Here is a 19,830-nt window from a genome sequence, read left to right on the forward strand (position 1 = left end):
TGTTTAAAGTCATTACATGCTGTTATTTTTTTCATGTCTAGAAACAGAAAAGAGAGTAAGTTGTGTAAGCGTGCCTGAACTAAGAATTTAAACATTGGAACACTGGTAGATTTTTTTTCTTTTTTAAAGCTACTATATAATTTATGATGATGCTGAAGAAAGTTCAGAATGCTAGGGACTGGAAGACAATTAACTTCTTCTTCTTTTTTTTGCAATACAGATTTCCGCTGGTTTATAAGCATAAGAAAATTATTACTCTGGACAAAATCCAAAAATTGTATTCACCTTTCATACATTCAGTTAATTTCAGATAGCTTGCTCAGTCTACCATCATAATATTAATTGCCTCAAATTACTGTTCATGCTTTTAATTGGGGTTCTGAAACAGAATCCTTGGCTATATTTTAAAAAGAGCTAACAACAGACGTAATGACATACAATACCAGATATAGGAGAACAGAAGGAATTCACATGAAATGACAGTAGGAATTTAGGGTCAACTTCTACTTTTTCAAAATCTATGTTGGTCCATTCGTGCACTTCAAAAGATGTTGACTGTGGTTATAAAAAAACCCAAATGCATAACCTGGTACTAATACTCAGCAAGCCTAAAAATATCTCTATATCCTAAAAAGAGGGGCAGGGATTGTCATTACTACACTATTAGCTTCCAGAGACCTACTTTTTGACCCTTTCCTGTGTTCTTAGTAGCTAGTCAAAGCGGAAATAGAAGCTAAGAGTCCTGATCTTTTTTTCTGATGCCCTTCTGTTTCATTAGCAGTTCTCTTTCTCTCCTTGTTCATTTTCCCATATCAGCTAAGCATTTACAAGTTGCATCCCTCATGCTGTAGGAAAATCCCCACAAACCTCTCAATATCTGCATTTCATTTTTATGCTTTTGCCCAATTCCTCATGGTCTCCTCACTCACAGGATCAGGATGGACCTCCAGATGCTATTGAACTCCCTTCCACCTGATCAAGGATTATGGGAGTTGTAGTTCAGCAACATCTGTCCCCATCCCAAACTTAAGGGATAGAGAGGTGGGCTTGGATCAGGCTAACTCATTTATGGGACTCCAAACCTTTCCATAGATCAGAGCTGCAGCTAAGGGAGGGGGAGAGGCTTGCCAGGTTTTTTGCCCCGGGTGAAGCCTCCAGAGGGGCTCTATTGAGGCTCCCCACCTGTGTGTATATATGCGCAAATATGCATGGGTGTGTGTGCTAAATCGGGTCTTTGACCTGGGTGAAATAAAGCCCAGATTCACCCCTGCTTAAATACTCACTGCATCCAACAACTAACTCTGACTTCCTGACCAGCTTCAAAATCACCACAATAGTTTCTACTATGCTACTGTCAGTTCCTAGTATTCCTTGTATTTCTCCTCCCGAAGTTGCTGACTGGCCATTGCTTTGGACTTTCCACTAATCTGTGTTCTCGTTTCTCTGTGTGCATGAAGTCCCAACCACTAAGCTTTGCTCTGTGAAGGGAGAGTATCTGCACCCCACCCTCCTCACCCCAAACATAAAGTTAACGATGCTCTACCAGTTAGGTGAAAACTAGTTCAGGGGTAGTTAACTTTCTGTCCAACAGAGTCTGCAACCAAAGATTATTGCCAAAACAGTGTCTCTTGCCTTATGAATGTTGGTGACTTGTATTGGTGTGCCAATATGAACCAACTATCATTTGCTGCACTTGATGTCACTCAGGGTTGTAAGAGTTGCTTGATGAAGTCAGTTGCTTGATGAAGTCATTGTGTGAATTGAACAGTGCAACCTTGGTTTGAAAAAGGTGAACAAGGCTAGAGATTTGAATCTTTCTGCAATAATCCAATTTATACTTTCAAAGTCTGGAAAGTCTAAAAATATAAAGGCATTGTTTGAAGAATATGAAATCTGACATTAACATCGATGTTTCAGAATTGCTTCTAGGATAAGAAAGCATAAGGACCAAAACTATGCTTAATCATATTTAGTTGAAGAGTTTGTGAGTTTTTTTATTCTGTTTATTTTTCTGTATAAAAAACCCAGCACAGAAACTGAGCAGCTTATTTTGATTTCCACTTCCATTCCTCACCTGCTTTTAAGGACAACCTGTTACTTTTCTTAGAATTCTCCTTTTCATCTCTTATTTCTTATTCATTTTCCTACTGACTTTTTGTGCTATGTTACAATGAGAAAAAGAAAATGGAAAGCAGCAAAGAAAACCTTCACATTCATTTTAATCAAATGTCCAATATTCTTGCTTTCTATTGTATGGCTTTGTTTATCTGTTCCTTGTCAGCACGACAAAATGATCACAGCATGGCTACTGTTTCAGAACTGGGCCTATTTTTCTTATTATAAAGTGGGCTCCATATGGTAATCTCTGGAGAATCTGGGGGAACCTGCAGTGAGTTTGCTTTCTTTTGTCAACAGTTCCACATTGTTCCGTTCTCACCCCGGTCTTCTGATACTTCCAACAGACTTTTTCCCCCTCCCTAACAATGGAGCTGATTGCATTCATATGCCTATTATTAAACAGAATTGTGAAACAGAAAATCTTTACCCCTTTGAATAAAACAAACTTAAAATGAAGTAAAAACTTCAAAGAAATGTAATAATATTTATAAACTGACAACAGGCTCAGTAAAATGTGGTTATTTTCATCTCATAGGGCGGAGCGGAGCATAATATTCCAGTGGTTGTTTCCAAAATTTCAAAAGAACAACGAGGTAAGTATCCGTGCCAGGCTATTTGCTCAGGGGATCCAGCAAAGCCTCACCAGGTTTATACATTTCAGACTGGGGAGGAATAACTGAATAGTTAAGAAAAAAATTGAAATCTGGGCCATAAATGTGCATGGCAGGATATTTTTAAGGAACAGATGAAGCTGCTTCATGCTGGGTTAAATCCATTGGTTCATCTAGTTTGGTATTGATTACAGTGGCAGAGCAAGCCGATTGGGCGCCTGGGGCAGCATGCGTACCCTGCGCCCAGGGGCGTGGCGAGCCACTCACAGGAGCATGGCGAGCCAGGGCAGGACGCCCCGTGGGGCCTCTGAGGCGTCTGCCAGCCTCCTCCCACTCAGTTGCCCTACAGCTGTGGAGGAGGTGGCAAGGCAGACCATTTGGGGCAGTGGGAGCCTGTGGGCCCCCAAGCCACCACGTCACTCCCAGGAGAGATGCGTGGCTCGGGCACGCTGCAGGCCCCGCGGTGAGTGCCACCCGGCATTTTGTCACCCACCTCAGTGGTGACACCCAGGGCTGACTGCCCCCACCGCCCCCCTTCCTCCACCCCTGATTGTTTACAGTAACAGGAAGCAGCCGTCCAGGATTTCAGGCAGGGTTCTCTCCCTGCCCTATGTGGAAATGCTGGAGACACAAGGCAGATGCGGGGAGCACTGGGCCTGCAACCCTTCCTCACACTTTGCACATTTAAAGTAAAATAGAATTTCCTTTGTGAATTTTAGGCTCACATGCTTTAAAACCCCTTTCAATACAAGCCTAATTATTGTCCCTGAACCGTTTTATATGTACAGCACAGATTATTGTAGCTGTGGTGCGCATGCAGTGTGCCAAGCATTCCCAAAATGCATGAGAAGCTTCTGTTTTCGTGGAGCGCCATCTGCACAACAAAACACCCCAGAAGCCTAGGGTGCACTAATATGTATCCAATTAGGTTTCAGTCAAGTTGTGCATAAGGTTGAGGAGGAGGTGGACTGTGGCCAGCAAGAGCAAATTCTATAGCAGTTCCCTTCTTTGGCTAGAGTTATGAGGCTGAATGCACATCAAAGACTAATGTGCAAATTGGAACCTAGCTGTCCATCTGAGTTTGCACTTCTGTGAGAGTTGTGATGCTCTTCTTAGCTAACCCCCCCCCCAAAAAAAAGTGTTTAAAATGTTTAGTTTGAGATCAGAGATTTATATTTAAATGTCTTTTGGGCAGATTTTTTTAAAGCACAGAAACTGGATGGAAAGTGACCGGGTCAAGAAATAGACAGATATGTCAATCTCTAGCAGAATCCCTTCAAAATGTCACTCAGATCACAAGATCCACTGCAGCCTTTAAGCCTGATAACTGTATTTAGAAACAAGAGCTGCAGCTGTTCTTTATATTTTCAGGGTTCAAAACTAGAAACATGTCCTAGATGCAAAAGGGGAAATAAATTTCCTCAATAATACTTTCAGAAAATATTAATTATCTATGTAAATGTGAAATATGAAACCTGTCATGGATTTGTTTTCTTTTGTCACCTATTTCTCATTGTCCTGCTCACATCCTGCTCCACTGATGCAGCTAATGGAAAAATATAGAGGAAAGGTTGAAATGAAAAGCACACCTTTCCTTTATTTTCTCTTTCTTTTTAGCGGAACTCTCAGGCTTGCTGTTCATAGGAGATGCAATTCTACAGGTAGGCAAACCCATTCACTTTTGCCAGGTTTTAGTCCCAAGTATAATGTGAAGTCTAACCTAAATGAAGCCAATGCTCAAAATTGTCTTTTCTTTTTTTTAAACTCAACAGATTAATGGAATTAATGTAAGAAAATGCAGGCATGAAGAAGTGGTGAGCTTATACTCCTTTTCTAAAAACCATTGCGGTTCTTAATAAAAGTCAGCATAGCTGGACTTCTGTCACAGTGTTCATCGCTATGCTCTGTAAGTAGATCAATGATCCCAAGATTGCTAAATGATCTAACCTTTGAATATTGTAAGTTTACCATAGAAATGGTTTACTGGCCTCAGTTGTGTTACAGCCTAAGGGAGCCTCTGCTTTCTTAGGATTTGTAGGTCCTTTATTTCTGGTGTGCTGTGTGTACCTCCTTTAAGCAATACTATTATGTCTGGTTAAGCAGCGCTCCCTGTACATACCAGATGTGTGGAAAGCTCTCATGTATAAATAGAGAAGTGAGGGTCAGGGTACTGGGCCCACCCCCAACAGCCTGCACCCACACATTGAGCACAGATGTCTACAGTGGAACCCCTTAATGTGAACAGCTCAGTATGGTTGAGGTGCCAATGGAAGCACTTACCCCAGTGCAAATTTGTGTGTGGGTGTGGCTAATCTGGATTGGGACTGTAGCATGGAGTAAGGAGTTAAATATCCTCCCCCCTACAAGGTCTCAGTTTAGACTGAGCTTCCTCACACATCCTGTTTACTTTTTCAAAGTAGTTCACACAACTGCTAATTGCATGAATAGTTTCTCACTCAGTTTGGTCTGGGGAACCTGTGGTCATTGAAGTGTTTCTGGTCTACAACTCCCATGAGCGCCAGCCAGCATGACCAATAGTCAGAGATGATGGGAGTTGTAGTCTAGCCACATCTGGAGGGCCACAGGTTCCCCAGCACTGCTCTAAAAGATAAGATGTCTTGCATAGTTGAGTGATTTAAGAATGCTTTGAAGATGTAAATTCAAGGAAATTATAGCTCTTTTAAAAAGAAGAGTTATAGACTCTTACAAAATTGTGCATCAAACAGTAATGTAAAGGAGCTACTGATTTCCTAAAGAAACTCTTTTCTTTTTAATTGTATATTGCATTATATGAGGTTCAATAACGAATTAAGTTATTTTCCTAATCCCATTTCTTGGAGCTGTACTTCCTTTTTAGTTTTGTGCTTATTTCATATATGGCTCATCAACTTTCAGAGTCTGATTTGTTTGCAAAAGCAGCTTAATCCTTTGCTAGGCTTCTGTATACTAAAACTAAGATTTTTATTTACTGTGTCTTCGAGCCTTGGTGTTCCAGCAGTGATCAGATTACTTTAGTCAGTAGTTAAGCTAATGCAGAAAATCTCTCTGTGGGAGCAAAATGAGATATTGGGGCTTCAGGAAAAGGTTTGGTTGTATTTTTGAGTGCAGTGCCATATAGCTATGCTAGCAAGTCATTGTTTTGTGTTCAGAGTCAATGAAGCAAGATATGAAATGTTTGTGAAATTATGCCGGCACCCTTGTTAACCTGATTATGCTTTCTAGGATTAATATTTCTTTTCGGTTATAATTTGCACAGCCAGCCATGCTTATATTTTAGCACCTGACAAATGCTTAACCAAAACCTTAGGCATAGATGTAAAGTGGGTACTTCTTTGCAAACCTTCAGCCATAGAATCATAGAATGGTAGAGTTGGAAGGGACCCTGAGGATCATGTAGTCCAACCCTCTGTAATACATGACTGGATACTTTTATAGATGACTCTTCTCCTGCAACAATCAAAACAAAGCAGATATAAATGAATCAGTAATGACTGGACCGAGAAACGTGTTTAGAAAATTGAGAGGGGCACTTCAGTAAAAGGACTGTGGCAATATTCAAGGAACAGGACACCCTAAACAGATTATGATGATTGAGCCCTCCACTCCTCCACTGTGGTCCTTATCAGATCCCGGAGCTATTCTTCTTCTCTCTTCTGCCTTCAACTAGGCAGCTATTCCTGTTCTATCTTACAGAGCTACAGAGCTCATGTCCTACACAGCCCAAATGCCCACTCCCCCATCTGGCATCTCTAATCTGTGGGCATCAGATTGTTCACCTCTGTGCCTGGCCCCAGATTCCCATCACTTGCTGCTTCTGGCTTGCCACAAGTGTTTCACATCTGGTATGTATACATTGCAGCAGCCTGCTTAGAGGTGAGTAGAAAGAGGCTCACCCCAAAATCAATTGGGATCCATTGAATGACCCATTTGCTCTTCACTGGCTGCATTCACGACAGTTTATTCAATTCTCACAACATATCCTTTAACCGTTAAACTGAGCTTTCCTGCAACACACACAAGAAAAAACACTTTTGGAAGTGTAGCAGAATATATTTTAGTGCTCATTTCAGTGTTATTGGCTTCCGGGGGGTGGGGGGGACACCATTTGCAAAGAACACAGAAATGAGTGCTAAACTTGATCTAAGTCTTGTCAAAGCTTAAATATAATGCAGAAAAAAACAGTTAGGAAAACAATGGGAAAATGGAATAAACTGTCTCGTGAATTGTGGGGGATTGGATGTATGTTTAGGCCAGGCATTGAATGGGCTGGATTTCTCCATTTCCCATCTCATGTTCCCAATGGGGAATCCTTGCTTTGGCATTCCTTGATGAGCCACTGCCTGTGGTCCCTTTCCTGTTGCCTGACCATCACACCTTACCCTCCTCTAGAAGCAGGCCATCTGTCTTTCCTGTGCACCTGGTTCCTCAGGCTGGCCTGGCCTTGGGGGAGTGGGGAGATAAGTTGTTTCTAGCTGCTGCCCTAATATTGTTGCAAGACATTTCCCTAGTTAGTCATTTATGTTTATCTATTAAAGCTGGGAATTTTAAAAGTGGTGCTAGAAGGAGAGGATGTGGTGGCAGAACCATCATTTCTCTGTAGAAGGCCCATATGCATTTGTTATTATCTACAGTTAGAAAGATCTTCGGTATTTGGGCTGAAAGAGGCTGTGATAGATCTTGCTGTGTGGCTCAGTCATGAAGGGATAGAATTACACACACACCAACGTTTTAAATCTTTCTTAAGTTATACAGATCCACAATTTTTTTCCTCCCACAATGAGTTCATGTCACTCCTCGACTCCCACCTTCCTTGGTGCCTGAGACAAGCACCATGCGACTCAACAGACAGGCTGGCCTGTGGCCATAGTCACCTCCTTCCTGGGAAACAAACACATTTTTCTCCCTTTCATGTATTATCCCGGAGCTCTGCTGTTTGTGAGTTCAAAGAAAAGTGCATGAAAGAAAAACAAACAAAACCTAATTATAAATCTGGTGCAAACAGATATTTGATGCACGCAAAGGCAGGTCATTTCATTGCCTCTCTGTCTTAATTTCCCTGTCCAAGAGAGCTTTGGCCCATATCTAATGAGTGTATGTTAAAATGGAAAGTGCTGTTGTTTGGAGTGCTTCACAAGCTGTTGTTTTTAGTTCTTCACAGAATATGAACTTTCCCCAAGTATGTTAAATTGATGGCAATGCAAAAATATGCTGTGTTTTAATGTGCTGTATTAGTATCAAATGCAAAGTTTTGTGGACTTCTTTTTATTTTTTTAAAAAACCTTCTAATGCCTTGAAACTTCTTGTCACATTTAGAGAGAACCCTCAGTCCACATCTACACAGTATATTTACTTATAGGCAGTGCTTTCTTTCTGGGGGTATACAGGGGCATGCATGCCCCTAAACATTTTGTGAATCTAAGTTTGGCCTCATTGAGGGGCAGTATTTCAATATGAGTAAGAAAATGAGAGTACCCCTAAACATTTTTCTCTCGGAAAAAAAAGCGCTGCTTATAGGCAAAGACTGTTTCTTAGGGCCAAATCAGACTTGATGTCAGCTAATTGTGTTATTATTATTAGGATTTCATTGGGGTTTCTTTTGCTTTACCATTTATTTAGAAGATTTATAAACCTTTTGAGAAAACAACAAGAAGAAAGTGGTGCACAAATGAAACTGGAGATAAAATACAGCTGTGTCCAATTAAAAACAAATATACATAAAACCATCACAAATAAAAGCAAGTGTGTGTATGTATATCTATATATAAACATGCACACGCACACACAAATATACAAAAATAAAATCATTAAAACTTTTAAAACAGGTATAGGTAACTTAATTATATATCTGGGTGGTACTGCTGAAATAAGTTATTAGCAGGTGTCTAAAACAGAATTTTGAGGGGGCCTGCCTAATGTCAATAGGCAGCGCATTCCAAAGTGCAGGTGCTGCACTTTGGAACCTCTGGCAAATGTGGAAGAGACACTGTGTGGCACTTGTAAAAGTGCAAGTCACACAAATGGAAGCCTTCAAATAGGCTTCTGTGGGGCAAGGTAACACACTAAGTTAACTGGTCTCAAGCCCATGAGGCTGAATTTTGTGGAAGTGGTCTTCTGCTGCCTTCACCCAGATCCTACAATTGTCCCTATTTTCCAGGGATGTACCTGGTTTAGAGAAGCTTTCCTGGTTTCTGATTCGATCCCGGAATTTCCCACTTTTCTTAGGATGTCCCTATTTTCATGGGAGAAATGTTGGAGGCTATGGAGTTACCTAACCCCCAAGCTGTCTGAAGGAAATCCTGTATAAGGAAGATTTTTTAAAATGTTCAACGTTTAATTATGTTTTATATATGTAGTAATCTGCCCAGAAGGCTGGATCAATCCAATCAGATGTGTGGAGTATAAATAGTAACATTACTATTATAGAATGGGATGTCCTTATTTTCATAGGAGAAATGTTGGAGGGTATGTTCACCCAGTGAAACAATCTTTAATATTCTTTTTTTAAAAAAGAGACTTGTCTCCTGTAAATTGTGCAATGTAGTTTTACCCTGCCATCAATTTAACAGACTTTGGTAAAGGTTTTTTCCCCTCCCTGTGGAGATAACAACAGGGTTTGGCTTTTTGAGGGAAGTGGATTTAGATTGCAGAAGGAGCATGGAAGGAAATGGTTAAGATCATCTCTCAGAGTATCACTCCCCCCAGTTAGCAAGGCAGTCCTTTAGGAGCTGCTAAGTACTAAAATGAAAATCATTGTGCCTAGTTTGGCCTTTAATTGCTGCCACTGGCCTATTTTTGAGACAAGCAATCTTGGATACCGAGTCCTAAAATAGACCTTTTTCAAGGAAGCATTTAACCAACCACTTTAGCTAGTCTCTTTTGTAAAATATGAGTGAAAAACTGATACCCACAGAGAGACTTCCTATTAGACAGAAAAAGCAGGCAGAAATAGCATAAGAAGAGCAAAATAAATAGGTTTGGACAAGTTTGGCCTTTCTTCAACCATTGGCTAAGTTCTCAAAACCTGTTTCCAAAAGCCCTTTGTTTGGGCCACTTAGCAGTACTGGAGGGCTGCTTGGGTCAGAGCCTGTTGGATCAGGCTAGTGCCCATCTAGTCCAGCACCCTGTTCTCACAGTGACTAACCAACCAGATGCCTATGAGAAGCACAAAACTGGACCGGAGCAGAATAGCACTCTTACTGACTTGGGATTCCCAGCAATTGGTATTCAGAGGCATGAATTACCGTATTTTTCGCTCTATAAGATGCACCAGACCACAGGACGCACCTAGTTTTTGGAGGAGGAAAACAAGAAAAAAAATAAATTGTGAATCTCAGAAGCCAGAACAGCAAGAGGGATTGCTGCGCAGTGAAAGCAGCAATCCCTCCTGCTGTTCTGGCTTCTGGGATAGCTGCGCAGCCTGCATTCACTCCATAAGACGCACACACATTTCCCCTTACTTTTTAGGAGGGAAAAAGTGAGTCTTATAGAGCAAAAAATACGGTATTTCATATCTCCGGAGCATGTGTCTCTTGTAAAGCTATAAGGCAGAGCCAGCCCAGAGAGAAGTGGGGAGAGAGAGAAGGTGAGAGGGGTGGAGGGTACTACTGGTCGGTCCACTTTACTCTCAAACCAAAAGGATCCCACATTTTTAAAGTTTCAGCTGCATCTGGGCAAATCATGAATGAGCTGAATCACACACCCCTGATAAGTAATAAGTGAATTAATATCTATGTATGTACAAACACCATCTGTTGTGTGTGCCAGACTTAGATAACATATTGGAAATTTAACATATCCACACACTAACCACCAGCATAGATAAATATATACATTTTATATTTGTATTATGTGGATAATGATAAAATTGCAGACCCTCTGATTGTCCCTGTTTTCCAGGGATGTCCCTGATTTAGAAAAGCTGTCTCAGTTTCTGATTTGATCCTGGAATGTCCCACTTTTCCTTAGAATGTCCCTATTTTCATTGGAGAAATGTTGGAGGGTATGGCATTATCAGACTCCCGAGCCAGCAGAAGGCAATCCTGTATATGGAAGGTGTTTTTTTAATGTTTAATGCTTTATTGTGTTTTTATATATGCTGGAATCTGCCCAGAGAGCTGGGGCAATGCAGTCAGATGTGTGTGGCATAAATAGTAAAATTATCGTTATGGAATGGGACGTCCCTATTTTCATCGGAGAAATGTTGGAGGGTATGAAAATGCATTATAATTGTTATCACTTCAGCTCTAGGTTCCTGTACAACTGAACTTCTCAATACTGTGTTTTTACCTGTCTGTACTTGTCATAACTGATTTGTAGCCAATACTGCTACTCAGAGTAGACCCATTGAAATTAATGAACACAGCTAACTTGGGTCTATTAATTTGCATAAGTCTGCTTGAGTAAAACTTAGTTGGATGCAACCCATTATGCTGCAGAACACTCTGGGATCACAAAATGAATGAAGGGCAGACTAAAAACAGACATATTAAACAAACAATTAAGACCCACTGCTTAGCAGAGGTTGTTGATAGACTGCCAAGATGAGGACTGAGCCAAATGATCACCAGCAAAAACCTTTGGGGCAAAATGCCCCCCCCCCGCCCCCAAGTCATGTCACCTCCTTTTATGACTATCATTTTCCTTCTCCTCAGGCATCATGTTATCATCTCCCTTGCTGCCTGATCCTAACTAGCCAGTGATCATGTAGCCATGGAAGTATCATGCCACCCTGTGACCATGCAGTGAAGAGGGTGAAAATTACCAAGATGTTCAGGCAACTAGGTGGAACACTTCTGTTCTGGCAATGTACTTTGTGGGTCGACAATAAAACTGTCACTGTTCAAGTGTGCTAAGAAAGGAAGTACACTCCTTAGCCAGAGGCACATTCTCCTTTGTCCTGTGCTGTAGAAGATTCATTGTCTGCTGTTACCTTTGAGCACTGGAAGAGAGAATGTGTTACCTAGACAACATAGGAATATGCTTCCTTCCATATGTAGCTCTAGATTTTGGGCTGTCTGAACAATTGTAAGGCCCGGTAAAATCTTGCGAAGCCCCAGATCTTCCTGAATGTACTCTATGGGCTGTTGCACCCTGCAGGCATTGCAGTGAGTAGCAGAAAGCTCCTGATTTCAAATGTGCACTCAGTCTCCTTATTCATCCTGTCATTTTTTCACAGCCATAGGTGTGTTTGTCAACAGAGTGCCTAAGTCTGAAGTCAACTTCTGATTTCACCTTGAGCATAATTCCAAAAGTAGCGGGGGTAGGATATTATCTGAGCAAAGCTAATGCCAGTATTGTGTGATTATTGCAAGATTGGTACTAACTGCAGTTTTCCACCCACTAATTCATGTCAATAAGCAAATTATAATAATTACCAGCAACTAAATGACCAAATTATGATTGACCTAGTGGTGTATTGTAAACAAGATGTACTTTAATAATGGTTTTTCTGAACTGTATTGCTAAGTACCTATTTTCTCAAAAGATTGGGGGGGCTTTTGAAAGGAAGGGTCAAATTGTAATAGTGTGGAAGAGTGCAAATAGATACTTGGCAATTTTGTTTTATCACAGTTTTATCATTTTATGTCAACTATGATTGGAAAAATATTTGACCTGCTCTCTTCTGAGTCTAGCATGAAAAAGGAAAGCTATAATTATCAGGTAGTAGTTTTGCAAGGTAGGCAACAATCTGTTTTCCTTGTGACCCAGTTTCCACTGATGTTCAGTACCATCCTCTTTGTTATTCACCACTTCTCACCCTCAGAGGCTCCTAAGAGCACCAATAGTAACTTGGAAGCCAAATGCCTTACAACTTGAACGTTTTGGCTCCCAAACGACGCAAACCCAGAAGTGAGTGTTTCAGTTTGAGAACGTTTTTCAGAAGCTGAATGTCTGACATGGCTTCCACGGTTTCCGATTGAGTGCAGGAAGCTCCTGCAGCCAATTGGAAGCCGTGCCTTGCTTATTGAATGTTTTTGGAAGTTGAATGGACTTCCAGAATGTATTCCGTTCAACAAACAGGGTACGTCTGTATCCTTTTTCTTCAGAGTACATTGGGTGGGACAATTGCTGCAAGAGCACAGACACCCCTCATCATTGGACTGCTTCTAGGGCCTTGTCCTTTATCCTGTTCACTTTCCTTATGTTCCACTAATTTCCTGACTCCAAAGTTGCGCTCTCTCTCTCTCTCTCTCTCTCTCTCTCTCTCTCTCCTTGTTCTAAGCATGAGGGCTCCAGGGGCGCCGACTTATAAAAAATATTGGGGGGGCCCATACCGGGGTCCTGCCGCTGGTTCGCTCGGGTAGCCGGGAGAACGCAGTTCGAGGTGGCGGTGTTGGGGAGAGACCCTTGCTCAGGGCGCCACAAGACTTGGCGGCCGGCAGCCTATCTGGGGGGTTTTGGAGCATATTTCGGTGGAGCGATTGGGGAGGAGGGGGCTTGTTGCCGGATTCTTCAGCTGGGCCGGAGATCCGCTGCTGGGGGGTCCCTGGGCCGAGTTGTGAGCACGGCCTGCTGAAGGGAGATCCAGCCGATTGTGCGACGGGGACGGCCGGGGCTCTCCGGCTAGGGCGTGCGGTTGCTGGCTGGCTGGCTGGCTGGCGAGGGAGCAGGTGGGGAGGAGGCGGGGGTTACAGCTCCCTCGGGAGTGCATTTCCACAAGTGTGCGATGATGTCACAAGGACAAGAAAGGCACGCGATATGGACTATTGCGAGCAGGGCGATGCAAAGCTCCAGAGTTGCCTGCGCTTCAGCCCTCGGATCACAAACTGCAGTTCTTTTCCAGGTTGCTGTCTCGATTTTACATCTGACCGAGCGTCTCTGAATTGTGGCTTGTTTGTGCATCTTTGTGCAAGTATTTCTAAATTTTGCTTTCTTTGTGCAAAAAATAAAATAAAATAAAAAGGACGACCTGACGTTATTTCCTCCATTTCACGAGGAAAGCACCAACTCTCCAAAAGCGCGCGCAACCCAGCCCTAGAAAGTTTGCATCAGCCTCGTCCGTCCCCAGGGTGCTGCAATCCTGTTGCCTGTATCCTCCGATGGGAGTCGCAGCTGGAACGATCCTCTTCCCTCTTCCCCCTCTCTCGGTGCGCAAAGCCAGCCACGCTCCGCCTTCCCGATTGTGCCTCGGCATGTGAGCAGAGGATCCCATTTCAGCGCCGCGCTGTTGCCCTCGGGCTGATGCTCAGGTGGCTCTCGGTGACCTCTTCCCCCCGCCCCTCCCCATGCGATCTGATCTCTCCCCTCCCTCCCCCCAGAAACTCCTCCCCTCCCCTCTCAGGCTTCCTTGGCGGCGGTGCTCTGCTGGAGGGGCGCCCGAGATTATTGGGGGGGCAGAGCCCCCCAAACGAATTTTTGAGGGGGCTCGGGTCCCCTCAGGCCCCATGGAGTCGGCGCCTATGGAGGGCTCCCCTCTCCAAATCTCTCTTTTTACATTTCTTTGGATGTTGCTTTAGAGAGTGCTCCCTCTTATCTCTGTTCCCCTAAGCTGCTCATTCTGCATAAACTTGTTTAGCAGCTTTTTAGTTTCATCTCTTAACAGCAAATAAAACAGATTCTGTTTTTCAATACTATTTAGTTATGGCCTGTTCAAAACAGAATTTCCACACAACTGTGATCTTGTGTTTCACTTTGCTCTTCCAAACAAGTGTCTGGTGCTTCCAGAAGGGAGATTGGCAAGCCTGGGCTTGTTCTTTAGCTCTTTTCAGGTTAACTTGAACTGCAACAAAGACTTGTCCTATGGTTTACAGTTGGTGGTTTGCCCAGGAGAGCTAAATCATGGACCTGAGTTCTGAGGACATGCTAAGGCAAACTATGCTTAGGTCAGTGCAGACTAGCAGCAGAACAACTGGGGAGGATCAAAGCTGCTGTGATCTCCTCTTCCAAAGGTCATACACTTGCATGTTTGCCCTAAGCCATAGCTTGACATAGCTTGACTTGTGAACGAGGCCAGTGACACTTTAAATATCATCTTAGTGTTTCTTTTGTTGTTGATATTGCAGATTCGTGTCCAAGGGAGAAAGAGCCATTCAGATATTTCCAGCTATAAAACCATGGCTATAATAGAAGTTGTACTCTGAATGTCAATTAACCACAGGCAAGAATGGATTTCTCTGGGATTATTGCCTAATTAGGAATATGAAATGGAAGTGAAGTAAAAGCTGCAATGGGACAAAATTAAAGATGAATTGTGATAAGCATTATCGTTTCCAATGCATTCAAACCATCACCGTTACGCTCATCAGTGAACACCCTGAACAATTTAAGCTAGTTGCTTTCATTTTTTTCAGCACTGTGCTAGAATGCTGACCCAGTATTTTTTTTTCATTTTAGAGTTGTTTATCAACCTACAGATGTAAAATCATCTCACTTGCTCAAAGTATTTGGAGAAAATAGGGGAGCCCTTTGTTTTTAGAAAAATCTATGAAGCTCTCTGTGGGGATGGGCTGTAGCTCAATAGCCTAGCATAATAACCTTTACAGGCAGAAGGTCCCATGTTCAATCCTTGGTATTTCCAAGGTGGGCCTGGGGGAAGAAAACCCTACCTGAAACACCTGTGGACTCACTGCCAGTCAGAGCAGGAAATGGGTTGTCTTGGTATAAGGCTGTTTCCTGTCATCCAAATATGAGAAAGAGCTCCGAGGGCAAGTTCTTATTTTCAGTTCAGGTCTAGAGAATAAGATAGAGACACAAGAAGCTTCTGAGAAAGAACAGATTAGATGACAGAAGATTCAGTAGCTGCAGGTATCCTATAAACCAATTTTCGATACCCTGGAGCCCATGACCAAACCAGCTGGAGCTGATTAATGTTATAGTTGAAAAAAAATCTGCAGGGCACCAGGTTGGGGAAGATGCAATTGAAACAATGGAGTGTGTAACCTGTGCTGGATACTAATCTTAAATCAGGCTTAACACCTGTTTTTTAAAAACATATTGTTGTGTATATGTTTTTTTTTAAGGTATGGAGAAGAAAAATTAAGGCCTGTAGGTTGTGTCTAGCCTGCCCATGGCTTAACTTCAGTTTGCACTGCCCATGAAAGATAATTTCAGGGGAAATGGGGAAGCTGAACTATTATATAGGACTTTATTTCATTGCCTATCTATTCCTCTTGTTGGGCACTTACTATTTTAGTATAGGTTTCAGATTTTGCAAAATAGGGATGGGACAAAAATGTTTTTTATATGTTTCCCTGTATTGCTGAATCAGTGGCATGGATGAACGCAAAAAACCCAAAAAAACTTGTATGGGAGAAAGCAAAAACTACTTTCAGAGGTTTTACAAGTTATGTCTCACAGATGCAGTGCAATTATTCATCTGTGTATGAAAGGCTATCATTATGTGGATGGGCTGAAGCAGGCAAGAAAGGAAATTTTCACATGGTTTGCAGGTGACAAGACTAATTTTGTCAGAGAAAGCATTTGCTGCAGTACAAAAATATCTTTCTCAACAGAGATTGGAGGCAGAGCAGCCTACGTACTAAGCTGAGAGAGCTGCAAGTATTGATCAAAAGCATTACTTCAAAAACAGATTTGTCAAAGGATTTTGTTTTATGCCACTGTCAAGGTTCTGGAGAGCTCAGCTAGTAGGGGGGAAAGCTTGCAAAAGTTCATTCAAGTTCTTTAAAAGATTTTCTTCTATCCATTTAGTTACCTTTCTTTTGCTAATAATATTTTTAGTATGCAAAACTGAATTTAAAATTATTTTTCAAGGGTGATTTATAAATAAAGCTGGGTAATAGAAATAAATCTGTCTAACAAATCCTATATTAAAAAGAGTGTGCCCAGCATCACTGTGTGTTCAGTAACATGTACTAAGGCTCATTTTTCAAGTGTGATCACACATAGGTCAGATACAAAGAACAAAGAAACCAATTTCCTTACCCCAAAGGGGTTTGCTAATCAACCATGCCAGCCCTGCCCATTCCATGAGGGGAGTTTGGGATAGAGAATGGAAGCCTGCTATTGAAAGAAATAAAAGAAAAATATTTTGAGAGCTTAAGCCATACTTTGGATCTCTCCTATAAAATCTGGAAACAGTGGCCAAAATTACAACAGCACAAACACTTTTCTGTTGGACATAGAAAGGAGATGTACTGAATAACAACTCCCATCATCACTGGCCATTGACCATGCTTTGGGGGCAGATATGAGTTGTTGTTTAGCAACATCTGGAGAGCCAAAAGTTCCCCACATCTGGCATTGTGGACACAGATTAGTCGCTGACACTGAGTTGTTCGGTGTGGGACTGTGTTTGACATACCCATCTGAAAAAATTATTCTCTCTAGATTAGCAATACATAATGAATCCAGCTCACAGACACTTCCACTCTCCCTTATGCCACATCTTATTGACATTCTTACAAAGCCGGCTGTGTAGAGTAGGGCTGGTGACCCAATATAGGTTCATGTTTCTGGGCAGGCAAAAGTATTTCATCTGGCTGAGAAATGGCTCAGGTGCAGCATTTGTGAATGCAATTCCAATTCCCCTTCCCCAAAAGAAATGCAGAGAGGAGTTGCATGTGACTGATTTGCTGAAAACTGTTGTTGCCTTCATTCCTCCACTACATAAATCCCATCATTCGCTCAGATATGTATGAACTGGGCCACAACATTAGGACAAAATATGCCTCCCTTTTTATGTTACATTACAAAGCTCACATGTCAGCCCTTTCTGTCAGTTTTCAACCACCGTGTTTTTATCTTCATGCAAGTAGTTTCTGAATAACCATCCCCATCCTTTTTGCTGTTGGAGTTAGACAAAAGGCTGCTCAGCATAAATAAGATTACTGAGTTCTAAGGAGCTGAACCACAATGTATTTTGCACAACACATGTGAAATTAGACTACTGTATTCATAGTGCTTTGTGTCTTCTGCCATGTCTGAAAATACTTCTAATAAACTACAGTGGTGCCCCGCAAGACGAATGCCTCGCAAGACGAAAAACTCGCTAGACGAAAGGGTTTTGTGGTTTTTGAGCTGCTTCGCAAGACGAATTTCCCTATGGGCTTGCTTGTTTTTTGCAAGTTTGTTTCCTTTTTCTTAACACCCTTAATACAGTTGCAACTTGACTTCGAGGAGCAACTCATAGAACGCGGTGTGGTAGCCTTTTTTGAGGTTTTGGGCGATTTTTGAAGCTTTTCCAAAACTTTTCCGACGCCGTGCTTCGCAAGACGAAAAATTCGCTAGACGAAAAAACTCACGGAATGAATTAATTTCGTCTTGCGAGGCACCACTGTACTATTGCAATGCTGAGGGATATGGAGGAATCTATATAGAGTGTTCAGCAATTCAGAGATTCAAATGACCTGAGAATACAAATACTGTAAAGTAAGATGCCCGATTAGAGCACTGCATCTCTGGCTGACATTTATTAATGATGTCAAGCATTATTTAGAAGATATATTGAAAAAGCTATAGTAACATTTCTAGTCTTTTAGTATTAAGCTTTTATTCTTATTTTTGTGCATTCTCTGAGGTCTCTCTAACCAAATTTCAATAACAAAAGCATCCCATATTTAAATCAGCTCATAACTTTGATTGTGATTTAAAATTTAAATTTAAATTATTAAAAATATATGGAGCAGCTTTGAAGGGCATGACATTTAGAATATTAAAGAGCTGCTTAAAATATGTGGCTCCAGTGTTTTAAGGTATTTGAGAAATCTCATGCCTGTTTGTATCTTAGTATCTTAACCACATGTAGCCAGAAGATAGAAATGAAGTCTGTTTCAAAAGGGAGAAGAGGGCATCATGGAGAGAATAAAGAGGAAGGGGAGTGGTCAGATCTTCTGCAGGGCCAAAGGGCACCTTTCTGTCAGTAGTATAGACCAATACATTTACTCTAGATATTTCTGGGTCCACCATAACTCCTTCCCATGGTGGGAGTGGATTAAAGTGGATTAAAACCTGCATGTACCTTGATTTTTTTGGATGTTGTCCACATCACATTCTTCCCATCCAACTAGCAACCCATAGTTTTATAACAGTAAGCTCTGATTTTGCCAGTGACACCTTAGCCCCTAATTTGGTGTTTTGGTCATTGCTAGACTCTGGGGTCATGATTCCTAGGAGTCTAAAAGGTTCCTGTGTTCTGAAACCCAATGCATAAAGTGGTATGCATTCCATCAACCAGCCTTTTTCAAAAAAATACCACCAATGTGCCTTTCTTCACCATATGCACCAACATGGTGAAGCAGTATATTTTTATTGTCTGTAGCAGCAAAAATAAACATTACTGTGGTATACTTTTTAAAGAGACTGTCCGATTAGTGAGCAACGAGCTTTCGCTGGCATCTGTATGCTTTAGCAGATGTATGAAATAGAATGTGAATGTATATATTCAGCAGCAAAAATGTTTAAAGTGTTGGGTTAGAATAGGACAGTTTTAATGTTGTAACCTGAAGGACTCGGTGATCATTTTCAATGGACGTGAGATAGCAAGATTATTAACAGTACAAATTGAAGCTCAGTTTTGTATACCTATTTTAACATTTCCGTACATCTTAACGTTTTGTGAGATAGGTGTCTTCTCTTAAATTTCCGCATGTTGCTGGTGATACCTTTTTCCCTACCTTTTTCTTTCAGTTGTGCATTGCTCGCTACAACCTTCTAAGTAGCATCATCTTTGATATTTTCTGTGATCAAGTGTGTCCCACTTTCAGAAAGGGATGCTCAGCAAAGTTTACATGACTTCCACTGTGTCAAATTACTGTGAAACATTTGCTCATATCTGTGAGAGCAGCACAGGGACAGACAATTCAGTTCTTGATAGATGGTCTGGCTGTTACACTAGTGAGAACAGTTTTGATAATCTGGATGAAGTGACTCTGGGTAATTCATGTAACAGAAGAGAAGGGGAAGCACACATTTCTTTTAAATCACCGAAGAAAAATTCAGGGGTTGTTTTTTTAGTCCAAAGTGAGAGGCAAACCAGACAGATTCCACCAATATGCATTTATTTACTAGAGAATTTTATTTACTAGAGTTTTTTTTCTGTGAGATTAGAAAGGTTTAGCTACCCATGCACTATATCTTTTTACATGGGATGTCTTCATACTGAATTCATACTGAATTATCCAATGAGACTTCCTTGTTTTAAGCA

General features: G+C 41.5%; 1 protein-coding gene across 2 annotated transcripts in view; it reads left to right on the forward strand.

Annotated features, from left to right (window-relative positions):
- The window catches only part of SNTG1 (syntrophin gamma 1), a 234,786-nt gene that overhangs the window by 134,141 nt on the left and 80,815 nt on the right, over positions 1-19,830 (forward strand). For both annotated transcript variants that reach the window (XM_081204738.1, XM_081204739.1), the window contains 3 exons: positions 2,654-2,711; positions 4,347-4,390; positions 4,502-4,543. In XM_081204738.1, coding sequence (XP_081060864.1) covers positions 2,654-2,711; positions 4,347-4,390; positions 4,502-4,543 — 144 coding nt within the window. The remainder of the gene's footprint in view (positions 1-2,653; positions 2,712-4,346; positions 4,391-4,501; positions 4,544-19,830) is intronic.

This window comes from Podarcis bocagei (assembly GCF_964188305.1).
Source record: "Podarcis bocagei genome assembly, chromosome: 8".
Classification (NCBI taxonomy): Eukaryota; Metazoa; Chordata; class Lepidosauria; order Squamata; family Lacertidae; genus Podarcis; species Podarcis bocagei.